The sequence below is a fragment of the Protopterus annectens genome, chromosome 6.part0 (genome assembly GCF_019279795.1).
Source record: "Protopterus annectens isolate FY-2018-M chromosome 6.part0, PAN1.0, whole genome shotgun sequence".
In the NCBI taxonomy this organism is placed as follows: domain Eukaryota; kingdom Metazoa; phylum Chordata; order Ceratodontiformes; family Protopteridae; genus Protopterus; species Protopterus annectens.
The window spans coordinates 619,227,714-619,245,435 of NC_056737.1; the positions used below are offsets into that span (position 1 = coordinate 619,227,714).

Sequence of the window (17,722 nt, forward strand, 5' to 3'; positions counted from 1 at the left end):
TACTAACGTAAGTTTTTCTAGTCGTAGACTTGTGCAACGATAAGATAATTTAGTGCATAGAGGGGGAAATATCAGGAAGCCTGGCTAATGTCGGAAGTGGAGCAACCAAGCAGTGAGCTGGAGAGATTGCAGGGATTGATGCAGCCCGCCCGATTGATGGATCAGGAGGTCTGGAACTAGGTCCAGAGTCCAAGGCTGCTCAAGAAGATGATGATGCAGGAACAGGAACCATATCTGTCGAGGCCAGTAAGGAGCAATGAGGATCATTTTGCAACCCAATGCAGTAGCTTTTTGTATTAGCTTGGGAATTAAGGGAAACAGAAGGAATGCATAAAGAAGTCCCTGAGGCCAGTCGTGGACTAGAGCATCTCTGGGGGAATGTCCGGGAAGTGGAAGGAGAGAGAAGAAATTGCTGCACTTGCTGTTGAAGGGAGTGGCAAAAAGGTTGCAGCAAGGTTGACCCCATTTGCGGAAGATTTGGTCCGCAACTACCTGATTCAGAGACCACTCGTGAGGCATGAGAATTGCTCTGCTGAGCCTGTCTGTTAGGACGTTGGACCTCACAGGGATGTGCACTGCAATCAGAAACTGTTGGGAAGAGATCACCCATTGCCAGAGTCTGAATGCCTCTCGACATAGGGGGTAGGACCTGGTTCCGCCCTGCTTGTTGATATACCATACTACCGACATATTGTCCGTGTGAATTGCAATGGCCCCGGTAGGAAAAGAAATCCTGAAGAGCTTGCAACGCTAGAAGCACGGCCCTCATCTCCAAGACGTTTATATGCAGATGGTACTCGTGAGCTTGCCAGATGCCTTGGACTGTCCTGCCCTGATAATGCCCCCCCACCCGATCAGGGAGGCATCCATGGTTACCGTAGCAACTGGAGGTGGTGGAACAAAAGGTCTGTCCTGGGGCACTGATGTGGAGACTATCCACCATGCAAGGTGCTTTTTGCATGCTTCTGTGATCATAATCATGTGAGACATAGGAAGCTGCTGGAAGGACCAGTGGGTGAAAAGAAGCCACTGGAGAATCCTCATGTGAAAACGAGCTAGAGGAACGAGTATGATAGCTGCTGCCATGAGACCTAGAGATTGGAGGACGAACCTGGCTTGAATTCTTCTGCATGCTAATAAGACTTGCACATGTTGGTGAATCACTTGTATTCTGTCTGGTGGGAGGCTCACCAACATGTCTTTTGTATTTAAATTTGGGCCTATAAAGGTGATAGACTGACAAGGCGACAATGCAGATTTTTCGAAATTTATTGTGATACCTAGCCTGGAGCAAGTCTGGATAGTGTAGTTTCTGGCTAGCAGAAGTTGATGCCTGGTGGAAACAGTGAGGAGCCAGTCATCCAGATATGGAAACACCTGGAATCCTAACCGTCTGAGATGAGCGGTAACTACTGCCATACATTTGGTGAACACCCTGGGGGCTGTGGTGAGACCAAAGGGCAGAGCTCTAAATTGATAATGACTGGTTCCCAGCCGGAAGCGGAGGAATCTTCTGGAGCGCTTGTCCATTTTGATGTGGAAATACGCATCCTGAAGTTCTGTAGAGCACATCCAATTGTCCTGACCCAGAAAGGGTAGAATGGACTGTAGCGTGACCATCCGAAACTTGGTTCTTCGAACAGACTTGTTTAGTCTGCTGAGATCCAGAATGGGTCTCCAGTCCCCTGTCTTTTTTGGTACCAAAAAGAACCTTGAGTAAGTTCCGGATCCTAGCTGGTCTGCTGGGACTTCCTGGATGACTCTCTTTTTTAGCAGTTTTGAAATTTCTTGGACTGCTTGACCCCTTAGACTGGGTGGAACATCTGGAAGGGACTTGTTTGACAGTAAGGGAAGGCGCAGGAAAGGAATTTTGTAGCCTCCGGATATAAGGGACTGTACCCACTTGTCTCGAGTTACCTCTTGCCAGGCTTTTGGGTACAGTGATAATCTTCCCCCGACTGCCTCCAGAGGTGGGCAGCCAGGCAACCCTTCAGGGATGCTGAAAGGGCTTGTCAGAGAAGGATTCTCTGCTGCCCTGGATTTGCGGACCCCCTCTACCATGGGGGCGGTGTCTGTTATTGTTCCCCTCCTCTGCCCCTGGATGGGAACTCACCACATGTGTCCAGCAAGGCTCCCTGAGATTTCCGGAATCACATCTTTCCACTCTTCTGACCCTTGGGATAGGGTCTGGAAGGAGTGGAAAAATGGACTCCCACGGCAGAGAGAGTCTTGCCTTCCTGCTCACACCTGGCAAGGGTATCCTTCACCTGTGATCCAAAAAGAGCGGATCCATCAAAGGGGGTATTGGTGAAAGATGCTCTGAAAGGTTCCGCAAAGTTACATAGCCGCATCCAAGCATGCCTCCTCAGGGCAATGCCTGTGCCTGCGGCTCTACTCACACCATTGGCCGCATAAGATATGAGCCTCATGGAGGAGTTCACCACTGAATTTAGAGTCGCCAGCTGGGAAGCCATCTTAGCCTGAGCCCCCTCAGCTGATGGATCATGGAGGGTATCTCCAAGCTCTTTAAGGAGAGCCCTCTGAAGACGGGTGAAGTGGCACAAAATTCAGGGACCTCATGGAGAAGGTTGCTGAAGCGAACATCCACTTCCCATATCTGTCTATCGTCCTAGACTCCTTATTAGGAGGATGAACAGATGAAGTTTCAGCCAACTCCTTTTTCGTGGCCGCTGCTACCACCATGGCATCAACAGGGATGCCCTTCGCCAAAAATTGTTTGTCCTCTGTAGCCGTTATGAATTTAGCAGGTATCCTAGGGGTTGGTTCCACGGAATCTGGAGCCGACCACTCCCTTCGAGCCACGACAGACATCAGTGGGTCGAAGGGCGGAGACACCCAGGAGGTGGAAGGTCGGGAGCCAAACACATCCAGGAATGCAGACATGAACACAGAAGGTGCTAGGGTATTCCAGTTCCCCCTCTGCCTAAGCATCTCAAGGATGTCTGAAAAGGAGACATCTTCAGAGGGGGATCAAGGGGACCCTTCCGAATCCTCCAAGTCTGTATCTGAGGTGACAGACTCAGGGGAGTCAATATGCTTCCTCTTGCATTTCCTCTTGTGAGGTGGCTCCTCTGAATGATCAGGGGAGACCTCAGAAGAGGAAGATACACCCAATGGGGTGTCCTGGAGTGCTGGATCTCCACGCTTGGGGTCTGGAAGAGGGGCAGAGGCTGACGCATGCACCATAGGGGAGGAGCCGATGGGGTCGATCGTGGGGCTGACTCCAGGGCCAGCACACTCCTCATCACCTCGAAGGTGTCCCTGCCTGGACGCAGAGAGAGCTCCGGTTCCGAAGAAATCGCAATCCCTCCCCGCACCGAGAGGGACAGCTCCGAGGCTGATGTGGGAGCCGAGCTCACCTGAGCCAAAGCCCTGAGGGGGAGAACGGGGTCGGACAAGGGTCTGATACCACTCGCCCCCTCAGAACCGATGAGGGAGTCCCGGCACCCATATCCCTCCAGGGACGGTACCATGGAAGGGATCGGAGCTGGCGACAGAACCGAAGGACAAGGTATCGGAGCCGACGGTTCCACGACTCGAACCACAATGAACTCCGGATCCCAGCTCAAAGGAGTCGGAGGAGGAATATCTGTAGACGTGGGCGTAGCCGACCCCTGATGAGGGGGGCTGGACAACATTTTTGCTAGGGCCTGCGATTTTAACAGTCTACTGACCACTCTTTCCACGTCATGGTCTGAAAGTCTCGAGGACCGAGAAGAGTGGGATGAGTGGTGACTACGCTCCGATTGGAGCAAAGGTAATCTTGGAGCCGAACGTATAGACTCCAGAGAAGGAGACCTAGATCTTTTTCGACTCCCAGATGGCTCCGTGGAACGTGTTGGAGCTGAGGGAGAAACCTCGGTTCCAGCCGGAACAGAGACAGATGGTACAGTTTCACCCAGCGACGACTCCGAACTGGGAGCCGAAGGTTTAGGTGTCCTAGAAGATTTCACTGGCTGAGCCTTAGCCGGCGAATCTTGGGGCATTTTTGCGCTCCTGCAGGACTCTTGGACTAAATGCGTGGCAAATCTAGCAAGAGTCCTGCAGGTGCACGGTGCCCAGACAATAAACACAAGAAGTGTGTCCATCTGTCAGAGACATCTTCTGAAAGCATGAGTCACACTTCTTGAATCCGGACGGCTTGGGATCCTTGGACATCCTGAAAGGAAACCAAGAAAAAACACAGACACAGAAGTTAAGGTTATATACCACAAACACAAATAACTACTACTACCAGTATCTATAGGTAAGTATAACTAAACTAGCTAACAGATACTATAAACAAAAACTATAATTATTTTACATATATTTTTATTTATTTTTTTTAAGAAAGAGAGACAGAAAAGGTTATCCTCTAACTTAAACGGAAACCTTTTGAGGTAAGGAAAGGGCTAGAAAAAAGGGGGAGATGAAACTCTCTAATTAAAACAAGTTTCTGAAATAGAGAAGGGATTCAGACAGAAAACACTAAAATACAATAATAACTAAAAAGGGAATTCTACACTAAACTAACAGTTTTTATGACAGAAAAATTAGTGATAATAAGTTTTATATAACCTGAGCCAGCAGAACAACCTCGCAGCAGAAGCGGCAAACGAGATCAGGTATCTAGCACCAGGCATCATGGGATACGGGGTGGCCTCGAGCCAGTAAGCAGCTTTCGAGCTTTGAAGATGGCCGAGGATCGGCTCCGAACCCAACCAGCAAGAATGAAGGCGAGACAGACAACTTAACATTTATTTTTACACAAAAGTAAAACAGAACAAACAGCTGAATAGATTAAAAACAAAGGGCTCTATTTCCAATGACAGGTAAAAAGCAGAACCAAACTAGTATAACTCTATTCTAGTCACAACAGATGTTCAACACTACTGCAAAGGTTTCTTTTAAGGGCACTAATTCCTGTCAGTCCACATAAACAACCAAGTGTCAAGATATAATAAAAGTGAAATTAAGGAAAGACTTTTAAGCATTACAAAGAACAAAAGAAGCTATATATACACATACATATATATATATATATATATATATATATATATATATATATATATATACACACACACACACACATACATATATACATACATACATACATACATATATACATACATACATATATATATATATATATATATATATATATATATGAGAGTTCAGATAAGGAAAACGTTATGGTCATAGAAAAGCTATGAAAAGTTTTCCTTCTGATACTCTGTATATGGGAAAGTATTCTTAGATATTTAAACACATATAAGAGTACTTGTATTTCCTGTTGGCTCATCAAAAGTGACGTAAGATATTTGAATGAAAGCTTCCAAATATCTAGAGTCACATTTTCAACAAAAGAAAACCAAAATGTGAGCTAACTAAAAACATACCCAGGTCTGCGTCGAGGTAAGTGCTTGTTGGAAATGCGTACCAAACTACATTCTAAGTTAAGAAGAGCAGTAATGGCTTGTTTCAAACATTCTCGGTCTTCCTCATCTTCACTTCGCTCTTCAAGTTGCTAAGAAGAAAAAACAACATGTATACATCAATACCAGAACTATGCTTATGAAAAAAAAAAAACAGTTAATTTAAATGCTGATGTATGCATCATTACAGAGGCATTTAATCTCAAAATACACAACTATGTATCAAACAAGTTCAGGACGCAATATCAAATGTACATCACACCAGTGGTACCACACCCACCATTATCACTTCAAGTGAAAGTTCTATGAAGGTCACTACAAAACAGCATAATCATCAATATCATCATAAATATGAGTGAGATTGTTCTTATTAATCTGAGGGGGACAAAATGTTAAGAACACGTTTACAAGGCTGAGTGCAAAGCTAGATACACAGTGCAATGATCTAGTCTAGACAAACCACATGTATGAACACCGCAATAGGGGATGACAAAGAAAGAGAAAACAGTGGCCTAGAACAGATATTTTCAAACCAGTTCAATGTAAACGAAAAACTTCTTCTGTCTTGTTATTTAAACAATCATATTTTATTATTTGTATGTTATTCTTTTATATTTTTCTTCTTTCTTTATTTTTATTTTTTTTTATTTTTATTTTTATTTTTTCTTTTTATTCTATTCTTATATATTTTAAATGGCATTTCTTTGATTAATTATTATTTTTTCTTTGTTTTTAGATAAATTATTTTTCTCTTTACTTATAGTATTCATTTTGTGCATTTCTTATTCTTATTATCATATTTATTTTGTATATTTCTTCTTTTCATGTTTACTTTTATTTTGTGTTATGTTTTTTTATATTTTTCCTTTTTTTCTTTTTTCCTTTTTGTTGGTTATCTTTTAAATTTTATTTTATTTTTTTATTTACCTTCTTACATATTACTTGATTATTATTTTAGCAAGGTTATTTTTTTCCTTTTCTTTTTTTGTTTTGTTTATTTGTGAGTCTCATATGTAGGTTTCTGCAGTTTGTTTGACAGGGGATGCAGGGTTTCAGGGTCATATGAGTGGTGGTATTAATTCACAGTGCATGTTTGTTTCTTTTTGGTAAGCATTGCAGTTGCTTTGCAGGTTTTTTTTCAATTTTGTATTAGAGCAGGGGTTGTTTTTTTTGTATTGGTGTGTGTGTGCAGGTGTATGTGTGAAAAAGCATAGGAATATTTTTCAGCAGTGAAGCTTATGTTTTTGTTGTGATGCATGGGTTGTTTTTTTTTTTGGGAATTTTCATGTAAAATAATAAATGTGAAAATTTTGCATTTTTTTAATTGTCATCAGGTAAAAGTTTTTGTTTCACAGTGCGTCAGGAAGAAACAGTTAATAAATAATGGGATATTAGTATAACATTTTTTTGTTTGTGCATTTTTTTAGGGTGAATATGCAGCAGGTTTAATCATCTTAAATAAGTCAGCACATATGAAGTTCATCTATTTTTTTTTTTTTTTTTATTTGCAGTTGGTTTTTTTTCACAGTGTAATAGTTGTTTTTTTTCTTTGGGAATAAAGATTAAAGGGTGTGTGTCAGTGTAACGGGGTTGTGTTTGTTCTCTATCATTTTTGGTTGTTTGTCATTTGTTTCTAGTTGAAGCTTTGTATTGTGTTTTTTTGTATTAATCAGATTTTTTAATCTTTTTTGTCAGTGAATGTGCATCTTTATGTTTTTGTTTTTTTAAGTGTGAATAACATCATGTTAAGGGTATGAATAATATTCATAAAAGCAAATAATATAAATAAGCATTATGTAATGTGGGTTGTTTGAATATGTGATCATGTATATTAAAGCAGAATAATATATTTATTCTAATAGGGGGGTTTTTTTGTTTTTTATTGATTTGCATCATGTTAATCATAAAATAATGGAATATTTTTTGTCATTTTTTGTTAAATACTAACATTTTATAAAGCATGTGTGTAATAAGATATTTGTTTTTTTTTGTGAAGGTTAAATATGTCTTCAAGGTAATCACATGTGTAGTCATCATTTTGGGGGTCTTTATGATATAGTTTTTTTTGAGAAGTCTTTGCTTATTTTTGTTTCGGCTTTTTTTCTTCTTTGTTTGGGTTTGTTTGTTTGTATTTTTCTGTCATTAGTTGTGTGTGTTGTAATGTCATTACAGAGATTAAATCTGTGTATCAGTTATTTTGTTAACAGTTTTTCACATTTTGTGTGTCTCAGCACTGTTAATATTGGTTTTGGTCATTTGTTTGCTATTTTTGTGTTATGTTTGTGTCATCATTTTTTTTTGCTTTTTTTTTTCTTTATTTGTGTTTTTCTTTGGTTGTTAGGGGTTTTGGTTTTTCAGCATGGTTGTGTAATATTTTTTTTTTTTTTCTTTTTGTCACTTTTTTTTTCATTCTCTTGTTTTTTCTCTTTTTGTTTTCTGTTTTGTGTGTGGTGGTTTCCTCTGTTGTTTTTTCTCTTTTTCAGTTTATGTGTTTTTCTTTGTTGTGTTTTTTTTTTTCATCTATTTTGTGGGTGTGGCTGTTTGGTGTTTTGTTGTGTGTTTCTTTGTGTTGTTTTTTGTTTTTTCATTTGTGTTTTTTTTTTTTTGTTTTGTGCATGTTTTTTTTGTTTCTTTTTTTTTTTCTTTGGTTTTTTTTTTGTGTCTGCATATTTTTTTTTTTTTTTTTTCATTTTGGTTTGTTTGTTTTTCTCATTTTTTTTTTTTGCTTGTACAAAAATAGATTTTTTTCCTTTTTTTTTCTTTTTTTTTTTTTTTCTTTTTTTTATTTTTTTTTTTTTTTTTATATTTCTTTTTTTTTTTTCTTTCTTTTATTCTTTTTCTTTTTTTTTTTTCCCTTTTGCCTTCATATATACCTTTCCCTTTTTTTTTTTTTTCTCCCTATTAATTCTTTTTTTCCCCTTTCATATCCTCTTTTTTTTTTTTTTTTTTTCTTCATATTTTTTTTTGCTACATACATACTCTTTCATATTTAATAATAAAACCTTCCTTCCAATATATACCTTTTTCAATAATATAATATAAAAAAAAAATAAAAAAAATTTTAAAATAATAATATTTATATTTTTAATAATATATATTAAAAAAAAAGCAAAAAAAATATATATATATATATATATATATATATATATATATATATATATATATATATATATATATATACCAAGCTTGCTCAAATCAAACTAAGGTACGAAAAATCTCCTTGATTGTATATATGCCACTGTACAGAAATTTTCTGCCATTTCTGGATTATGTGTTGTCATATAACGACATGGAGCTCTGATTGTATATATGCCTCTGTACAGAAATTTTTTTGTCATTTGTTGTATTTGTACTGTTATGTTATGGAGCTTTTCACCCCGGGCCTCCGCTGTAAATGGACCTTGTTCCAGTCAGACTTTCCCGGTAAGCAAATGTAAAATAAATAAATAAATAAATAAATAAGTTTTCTGAATAATAAAACTCATTTCATTCATAAAAACACTCAAATGTACATGTTTATTTATAATCTTAAGATTTCATCTTATGACTATGGCAAAAGAAGGGAGAATTTCTGGATGCACTTCATTAAAGGACAGGAGGGCAGGATGTTTTACATTCATTATTACTTCCATTGTTTAATTTTGAAACCAGCACTGATCATCTGATAAGGTACAACATAATTTCTTGCAAAATTTAAGAAATCTGTGATAAATTACTTTAAAATATAATATAATAATTCATTCAGTACATCACAAATCTTTACTGGTAGTGAATGTACCTTATCAGTTACAGAGTTTGAGTTTATTCATTACATAGCTTACAACTAACATGTTGTTTAACTCCACCCTAAAGATAACAAATTGTGTGAAAATGCAGACAATGCACCTTCACCAAGCAGGACAGGTGATATAAAGTAAAAATACCAAATAACGGAAAAAAAATTGTACTACATACGGTTATACAACTTTACAGGTAATGAGCTAGCTGCAGATATTAGCATGTCATATTCTGCACAGAAGTTTTATGGAAATCAGCTTGAATACAGACTTCATTGAGGTTAGACAATATGCCCGGCCACTAGGTTTTATTTTTAGGCCTCCTAACATGATACAGTGTCTGAAAATGGTGCCATCTTTGACAGAACTGCAGTAAAATGTATGCAGAAATGAATGACTATATTTGCTTTCAACAGTTTCTGTGCTGTGAACTACAGACATATCATTCTTTGAGGAAATTCAGGTCTTGGAATTTTTGTAGTATTCGTCACTGCAATTGGATTACCTAAAAAATATGAAGTCGTCATAAAAGTATTTAACTTTCTTACTTTTCCTTATGAAGAGAAAGACCATACAGAACCACTCAAGATAAAATTCAGTTACTGCTCAACAGAGCTCAGCAACATCACATGATTTATTAGACATTTATTCTTACAAAAGCAAAAGGTCCTAAAAGACTACAGATGCATTTGTTACTGAACTAAAATCAAAGAAAAATACTATAATTTGGTGCATGACACAGTACAGATAATTTGTAGCATAATAAATGATGAAAGGGACAATGTATTAAGAGAAACAGACTTGATACTACCAAAAGCTGTGAATTTGTGCAGAGCAAATGAAATTGCTAACTCACTATTACAATCAAAAACTGATATATATATATATATATATATATATATACACATGTCTTTCGGCTTTTCCCGGTTAGGGGTCGCCACAGCAGAACTCCGGTCCACTAATGATCTGCTTTGCAGTGGATTTTTATGGTGCTGAGTTGCCAGCCCGACACCCAACCTTCAAAGAAGTTACACCCATTCACACACACACCTACCTGCATGTCTTTAGATGCCACTCAACTACAGGGAGACATGCAGACTCCACACAGAAGGCTCTCCAGCCGAGAATCATGAACTGATAAAGAGTACAAAGTGAAATGTAAGGCAAACATTAGTAATAAAGGGAGGATGTGTTGCAAAACTCGTGAATATGAAAAGGGGACTCAAGTAAGAATGAGACTTTTATTGTGAAGGTCAGAATAATCACAATTTTAATTAAAGCCTGCTGTTGATGCAGCTATAAGCATGAGAAGACAGAAGCATTACCCAACTTTAATTATCCCTGTAGAATCTGTACTAGAAAATAGAACTCTGTAAAGATGTGTGAAGCCAAACTCTCTAAACTTAACCTGTCCCCTTCCTCTACCCAGTGGTTCTCAAGCTATCTCACAAACAGGCAACAAGCAGTTAAATGGAAAAAATCTACCTCACCCTTCCTTAATACATCCGCAGGTATCCCCCAAGGTTCCATTCTAGGCCCCCTACTATTCAACATATTCATAAACGATTTCTTCCAAGCCATAACTCTAGTCTCATCCAATATGCCGATGATTCTACTATAATCTGTTCCTCCCCTTCCATCACAACTCTAAACAATCTAACACAAGCCGCCTTTCCCTTCCACTGAACAGTGGATGCTCAACAACTATCTAGCCCCTTAATGCAACCAAAACAAAACTTATGTTATTCAATGCATCCAAAACCTCTTCCCTAGACAAACAATCCTTCATAATTACCAGCAATAACAATACCCGCCTAGAACTAGTCTCTGATACAAACTTACTAAGAATTATCATTGACAATCAACTAAAATTTAATAAGCATCTACAAGCAAATATAAAAAAACCCATAAAAAATTAGATATGCTTTACCGCCACAGTAGCTTTATCTCTCCCATCACCAGGATTACATTAGCCAATACATACCTCATCCCATCCCTTTTATATGGTGCATTTATCCTAACCAGCCTACAATCTTCCCTCAAAACAAAACTCTCATCTTGTTATAACAAAATATCCAAATTTGCTGCAGGTCATACAGCCTCTTCTCACCACTGTAATTTCCTTCACCAACTAACTTGGCTAGAATTACCAAACTTCCTCACATATACCCAGCTCATCCAAGCAGACAAATTCATTAATAAACCGTCTCTCTGCCCCTCCCTAGCAAATACCTTTGAAATGCATAAACCATAGGTTCATAGGTAGGTATCTAGGCTATTGGCCCTAGGGCCTATACAAGCGTAGCCAAAAAGGTACCCTGGCTTTTGCCACCCAAGAAAATTATTTCCCTGTGCCCCTGTCAAGCAGAACCACAGAAGTGAGCCCAGGGTGAATTTCTTATTACCCATCCAATCAAGATTTTTCTTGACGAATGCTAATGCAGAGCTCTGTTTGACATAGATAGGTAGTCTGTTCCAGAGTATGGGAGAGCTCTGGGACAGGAATCTATCCCTCCAGCATGTTCTGTTTATTGTGGTGACAAGGTTTAGGTCCCTAGAGCGTGTAGCATGGAGGGATTGGGATTTCTTTAAATGGAGCATGTCCAACAGCTCTGGGTTTGACATAGCTTTGTATGTTAGGCAGAGATCGCCTCTGAGTAGACGATATGCGACGGAGTAAAGCTCGAGTTTTTTGAGTCGGTCTGCATAGGGCATCTGTTTGAGGCCAGTAATCCTCTTTATGAGGTATTTCTGCGGCCTTTCCAGTTGTTGTAGATGTCTTGTGAGGTACATACCAAAAGGGGCATTGTACTATATAATGGATCTAAAGAGTGATGAGTAGAGGGGAACAATGACCTCTTTTTCTGGATGAGAAACCTTTTGTGATGAGGTGTGCCATGTAGAAGGATTTCCTGACCACTGTGGCAATGTGATTATCAAAGGAGAGACTACTGTCCACCTGTGTCCCAAGGTCTCTTATCACACTTACGGTGTTAAGTAGACTACTGCCTAGGTGGTAGTTCATGGGTGCAGAGTTTTTAACCAAAGGGGACGACAATGCACTTTTTGGCATTGAGCTTGAGACCATGGCTTTGACACCAGGCATCCGTCTCAGTGAGGCCCTTTTGTAGATGTCCACATGGTTAGGAGTTTTGATTATGGCTCCTAGTTTGCAGTCATCTGCGAATTTAGTTAGCCAAAGACCTTCTGTGTTAGCCTGTACTTCAGAGATGTGGATACCAAACAGGAGGGGAACCAGGACTGAACCCTGTGGTACTCCACTTGTCATTGGTCTGAAGTCTGATTTGGAGTCTGCTACTTCCACAGTGTGGGTTCTGTCAGTAAGCCAGTTGGCAACCCATCTTGTGACATAGGGATTTATACCTAGTTTAGTGATTTATCTATAATTCCAGAGTGGGGGATGGTGTCGAATGCCTTGGCAAGATCTAGATAGGCTGTGTGCACCACCTTACCCTCATCTATGGCTTTGGTGACTGCTTCAAAGAAGTCTATCAGGTTTAGCAGACATTACCTGCCTTTTACAAACCCGAACTGTGTGGGGACCATAGTTTGGACATCTCCAATGTCTTTGTTTATGAGTTCCATGATGATACGTTCTATGGCCTTGCAGACCAGGCTCATCAGGCTAATGGGGCGGTAGTTCCCGAGGTCTCTTGTGGCCACCCCCACCTTTGTGGAGTGGGATAACCGCTGCGGTGCACCATTCAATGGGCACAAAGCCTGAGGTGAGGCTATGATTGAACATGGTACTTAGGTGGGGTGCCAGTTCATTCTGTAATTCGTGTAGAAGGCAGCCTGGGATGTTGTCAGGTCCCATGGATACTGTGTTCTTGGCTTTGGAGTGTGAGGTTTTTACCTGTGCAGTCGTGATTACAGGAACTTTGCATTCTTCCGGTATAGAGATGGGCCCTTTAGGGAGTGAGAGGGGGGTAAAGTTAGCACTGAACCTATCTGCCAGGATGTTGGCAATATCAGTTGGTTCTGTATATTTAGTGTCATTGTGCTGTAACTCAGAGCAGATCTGAGTGTTGCCATTGAGATTCTTGACATAGCTATAGAATGCTTCGTGGTTATCTTTAGAATAAGTGGCGATTTTGTTTTCATAACTACCTTTGGAGGATTTTATGAGGGATCTCAGCTTCTTACTGAGGCTGACCAGGGAGTTCCTCCAATCGTTGGATTTTACTCTTTTTTGCAACAGTTTCTTTCTTCTGTTGTAGTCTGTTTATGGCAGAAGACCACCAAGTTGGCTTCATTTTTTTGGATGATAGCATCTTGGTTCTGTTAGGGATAGCACGATCCATGCACTCATGTAAGTGCTTATAAAGTGCATTTGTGTAGGATTCAGAAGTCGTACCTCCATTGTCCATCTGCATGGGTGTCGTGAAGTTTGCCACTTCTGTCTTAAGAAGCGTGAAGTTGGCTTTGGAGAAATTTTTTATGGTTGTTTTCCTAATGGAGGGTAGGAGCGGGATGTGGATGTCTAGGGTGATTAGCTTGTGGTCGGATCTGACCAACGAGGAGCTGACCTCTGGTGTGGAACACTGGCTGCCCATGTTGGTGATGACCAGGTCTACAATACTGCTGCCTCTGGTGGGGGTGTGGATAAGTTGATCCAAGGCGTTGGAATTGATGCATTCCAGAAAACGTTGAGCAAAAGAGATGGTACATGAGTAGTTTTCCCATTTAATGGTGGAGTAGTTGAAATCACCCATTATTAGGGTGTTGGGCTGTACCTTAATATTTTCCAGTGTATCAAGAAAAGAGGAGTGGGAATCCTGGGGCATGGTGGGGGGTCTGTAGCAAGCTACAATCTGCATTGCGGTTTTGCCCAGAGTTAGTTTAACTTGGATAATCTCGGATGCATTGTGCTGAGCAACTAGCTTGGAGGTGTGGATATCCTTAATGAATATGGACATGCCGCCACCTTTAGTGTTTCGGTTCGGGTTTGGTGGCCGAAAGGTGTGGTATGAATTATAGCCTGGTAATGCAGGGGTGCTCTCCAGCGCTTTGAACCAGGTCTCTGTCACTGCACAGATGTCAATGTTCTCCATTTTAAGGAGTGCCTCGAGTGAGTGCATTTTGAGGTTTAGACCTCTAGCACTGAGGTAGCATTACCCGCAGATTTTGCTTGCTTGTACCTGTTACGGTGGTGAATTTGTCATTTGAACTTTGCCTAAAAAAGGCACTATAGGGGGTGGCAAGAGCCTTTGCCAGTATCCGGAATCCCAAGGGCAACAGGTGCAGGCCATCTCTGGAAAAGCAGCGTGGTCTGTCCATCATGTCATCCCAGGCAGACAGATACTGGATTCCCTTAGAATGACACCAGAAGCTTAGCCAATTGTTGAAGTCAATCATTTTGTCCTTGTACTATGGTATCATTCTGGGTGATGGCAGGATGCTACTCAGGGCTAGGGTCATACCTGCCTGGGCTACAAGATCGGAGAGCTCCTCCATGTCTCTTTTCATGTAGTCCAGGGAGGTACGTCTTAGGTCATTCACACCAACATGGACAATGACAGAGTAATATTTGTACTTGTTGTGGAGTGACCTGAATGTGTGTGTTATGTGGCGGATCCTGGCACCCGACAGGCAGCTGACATAACGTTCTCCTTGTTCAGCCTGGTGAGTGGAACATCAGTGTGCCTGACTATAGAATCACCTATGACTAGAGTGTTGTGTACATTATGCCTTCTGGGCTGTAGTTGAGTGGCACACTGAGTATGTGGGCTATGTGTCATTTGGGTTGTGTTGTGGGGGTGGAGGTTGCTTGCACTTCTGCTTTGGAGGTCTCGGTTGTTTGGGCAGATTTTTACTGAGAGCCTCCGCGAATGTAGGTGTGTGTTTTGTGCTTCTGTGTGTGTTTTGGTGGTGTAGGTTTTGAGGGACTATGTGATGAGTGTGGTGCGGTGCAAGTGTTTACCTTCTTCTCTTCACTGTCTAGTCCAGTCTTCGGTGAAGAGAGCTTTGCTTCCAGTTTGGCTATAAAAGTGCATCTCTCACAGGTCATAGTATCGGGTAGTAGGAGGAGAGGGTTGTCTGTGTATATGAGGCAACTGCTGCATTGTCCCAAGATGCCCAGATTCATCAGGTAGACAGGAGAAAACACCGGGAGCTGACCTTTAGACATGCCTGGATAGGTGCTTATTTATTAAATACTAAAAACTGTTTTCCTCTAGACAAGTGAGGAAAGTTGAGTGCTGTAGTAATTTGTAGCTTATTTAGTGCTTATGAGTTCTGAACAAGTGTTGAGCTCAAAGAAACAGATTGGAGTGCTAAAACTAAAAAGCTGGCTAGTTGCAAGTGAAAATTTGAAGAACAGATGTTATGGCGTCAGGAATAGTTTAACCCTAGTTAAGTAGGGGGGGGGGGCTCAGGAGCTTATAAACAGTCCTGGATTAAATCTGTATCTGGATAAGACTTGTTACAGGAAAGGTGGGGGGGGGGGCAAGCTTAGAATTTATTTTATTCAGTAAAGTGGAAATGGAGAAAGCTGGAACAGAAGTCAATTCAAGGTTAAGAATCTGAGTGGGTTGGCCTTCATAAATGTTCTCTATTAGATTGAATAAAATAATGACACTAGACTGGGAGGAGTGTCACAGATCAAATATATCAAGTATGGGCAGGTAACTGCAAAGCCACCAAGTATAAACTATTACAGTTCCTAGCTGTAGCCACTAAATGAAAGTTTTAAAACAGATCAAGGAGCAAGCAGACTCTAGAGCATGCTTTTAACTGTAAACAGACTAGATTTTAACACAGAAACCTCAAAAAATCAAAAATACACAGAGACTAGATTAGAACACAGAAACCTCAAAAATGCACAGAAAAACTCGGATAAAGCACTCACAAACAGAAAATACAACTCTCAGTATGAAAAAGCAGTTTACAGTTAAGTAATTCAGTAAACATGCAATTAGAGTAATGAAACAGTATCTAGCAATAAAAAATACAGTTAAAACAGTATAAAACAGTACATAAATGCAACAGTAAAAAAAAGCTTTATAACAGTGCAAAATGTAGTAGATTAACTGTATAGTACAATTATAAGCATTAGTGCAGTTCAGTGAAATAAGCCGCGGTGGTGCAGTGGTAGCATTGTTGCCTCACAGCAAGAGGTTCTCCCGTTCAATTCTCAGCTGGAGAGCCTTCTGTGTGGAGTCTGCATGTCCTCCCCGCGGTCGAGTGGCGTTCGAAAGACATGCGTAGGATGGGCGTGCCTTTGTTGAAGGTTGGGCGTCGAGCTGGCACCTGTAAAAAATGTACTGCCAATCATTAGCAGACCGGAGTTCCGCTGTGGCGACCCCTAACCAGGAAAAGCCGAAAGAAGAACAAACAAGTGCAGTTCAGTGAAATAATTGTAAGAAATAACTTATCCTGCTCTTGGAATCTTAAGGAATTTCCACTTAGTTTCAGTAATGAAATGCCATCCACAGCCTAATAAAACAGACTCCTAAGATCCATTTCCCAAAACCTAATTAAATTGCATAAACCAGCACATCCTGCTGGGAATCAATTGATGTCCTTCTCTCTTGCACGCCTCTGGAACTCTCTCTCCCTTCTCCCATCTGCACCATCAGCAGTCTCTCCTTGTTTAAAACCTCACGCACTCGTACCTTACTTCACAATGGAAATGCTCTTGCTCTCATCCAACCTAACACTATCACACTTTCTTCCTAACTTTCCAGACTTTGTTGCCTGTCACTACCTCCTGAAGTTTTACATCCTTACCTCATTGTAATTCCCTAAAAAAATTAAAAATAAAAAAAAAATTAACCTGATGGAATTTTCCTAATGAAATTCTTTTATTTCTGTATTATGTAACATCTATCTGAATTGTGCAATATGAGTTTGTACTATACAAAATATCTATTTAATGTTTAATTGAAATGTATATTATGGATCTGTGCTCTTTCTGTACTATGTAATTCTCCGGAGCTTTTCTCCCCAGGACTCCATTGAAAATGGGCTCCTTGTAGCCAAATGGACTACCCTGGAAAACAAACTGCAAATAAATAAATAAATAATAAGTATATTTAAAAGAATCTGCACGCTGTTGAAGAGAAATATGAAATTACCTGTTTGTGGGTGCTGTTGAACTGAAAAAGACTTAAGATAGTAAAATCTGAAAATACAACAGAGGCACCAAGAGAGAAGTGAAAGTCAGACTGTTGGAAGGAAATCCAAGGGTTAATACACAGTGTAGAATTTAACTAGGTGCATCTGCAGAAATCTTGTCAAAAAAATACTTTTAAACATCTGTGAATGAGAAAATACTGAATAGAGTTGTGTGCATATTTTGATCCCATTCTGGCCATTGGGTGGCAACACTTTCAAAAACTGCTGATATGTCATTACAAGAAAAAAAGGTTTCTTTCAAAACACTCTCAAAGGTTACAGCGACAATGCAAACTGCTGCACCACAAGTTGAACTGCCGTCCTTAAATTTTAAGTATATACTAATTTTAAATATATACAAATTTAATTATA

General features: G+C 40.0%; 1 protein-coding gene across 1 annotated transcript in view; it reads right to left on the minus strand.

The window, feature by feature from the left end:
* Window positions 1–17,722, minus strand: part of SOS2 (SOS Ras/Rho guanine nucleotide exchange factor 2) — a 2,018,564-nt gene that overhangs the window by 1,054,143 nt on the left and 946,699 nt on the right. Inside the window, exon 9 of the mRNA XM_044074288.1 lies at window positions 5,400–5,527. Within this exon, the coding sequence (XP_043930223.1) occupies window positions 5,400–5,527 (128 nt within the window). The remainder of the gene's footprint in view (window positions 1–5,399; window positions 5,528–17,722) is intronic.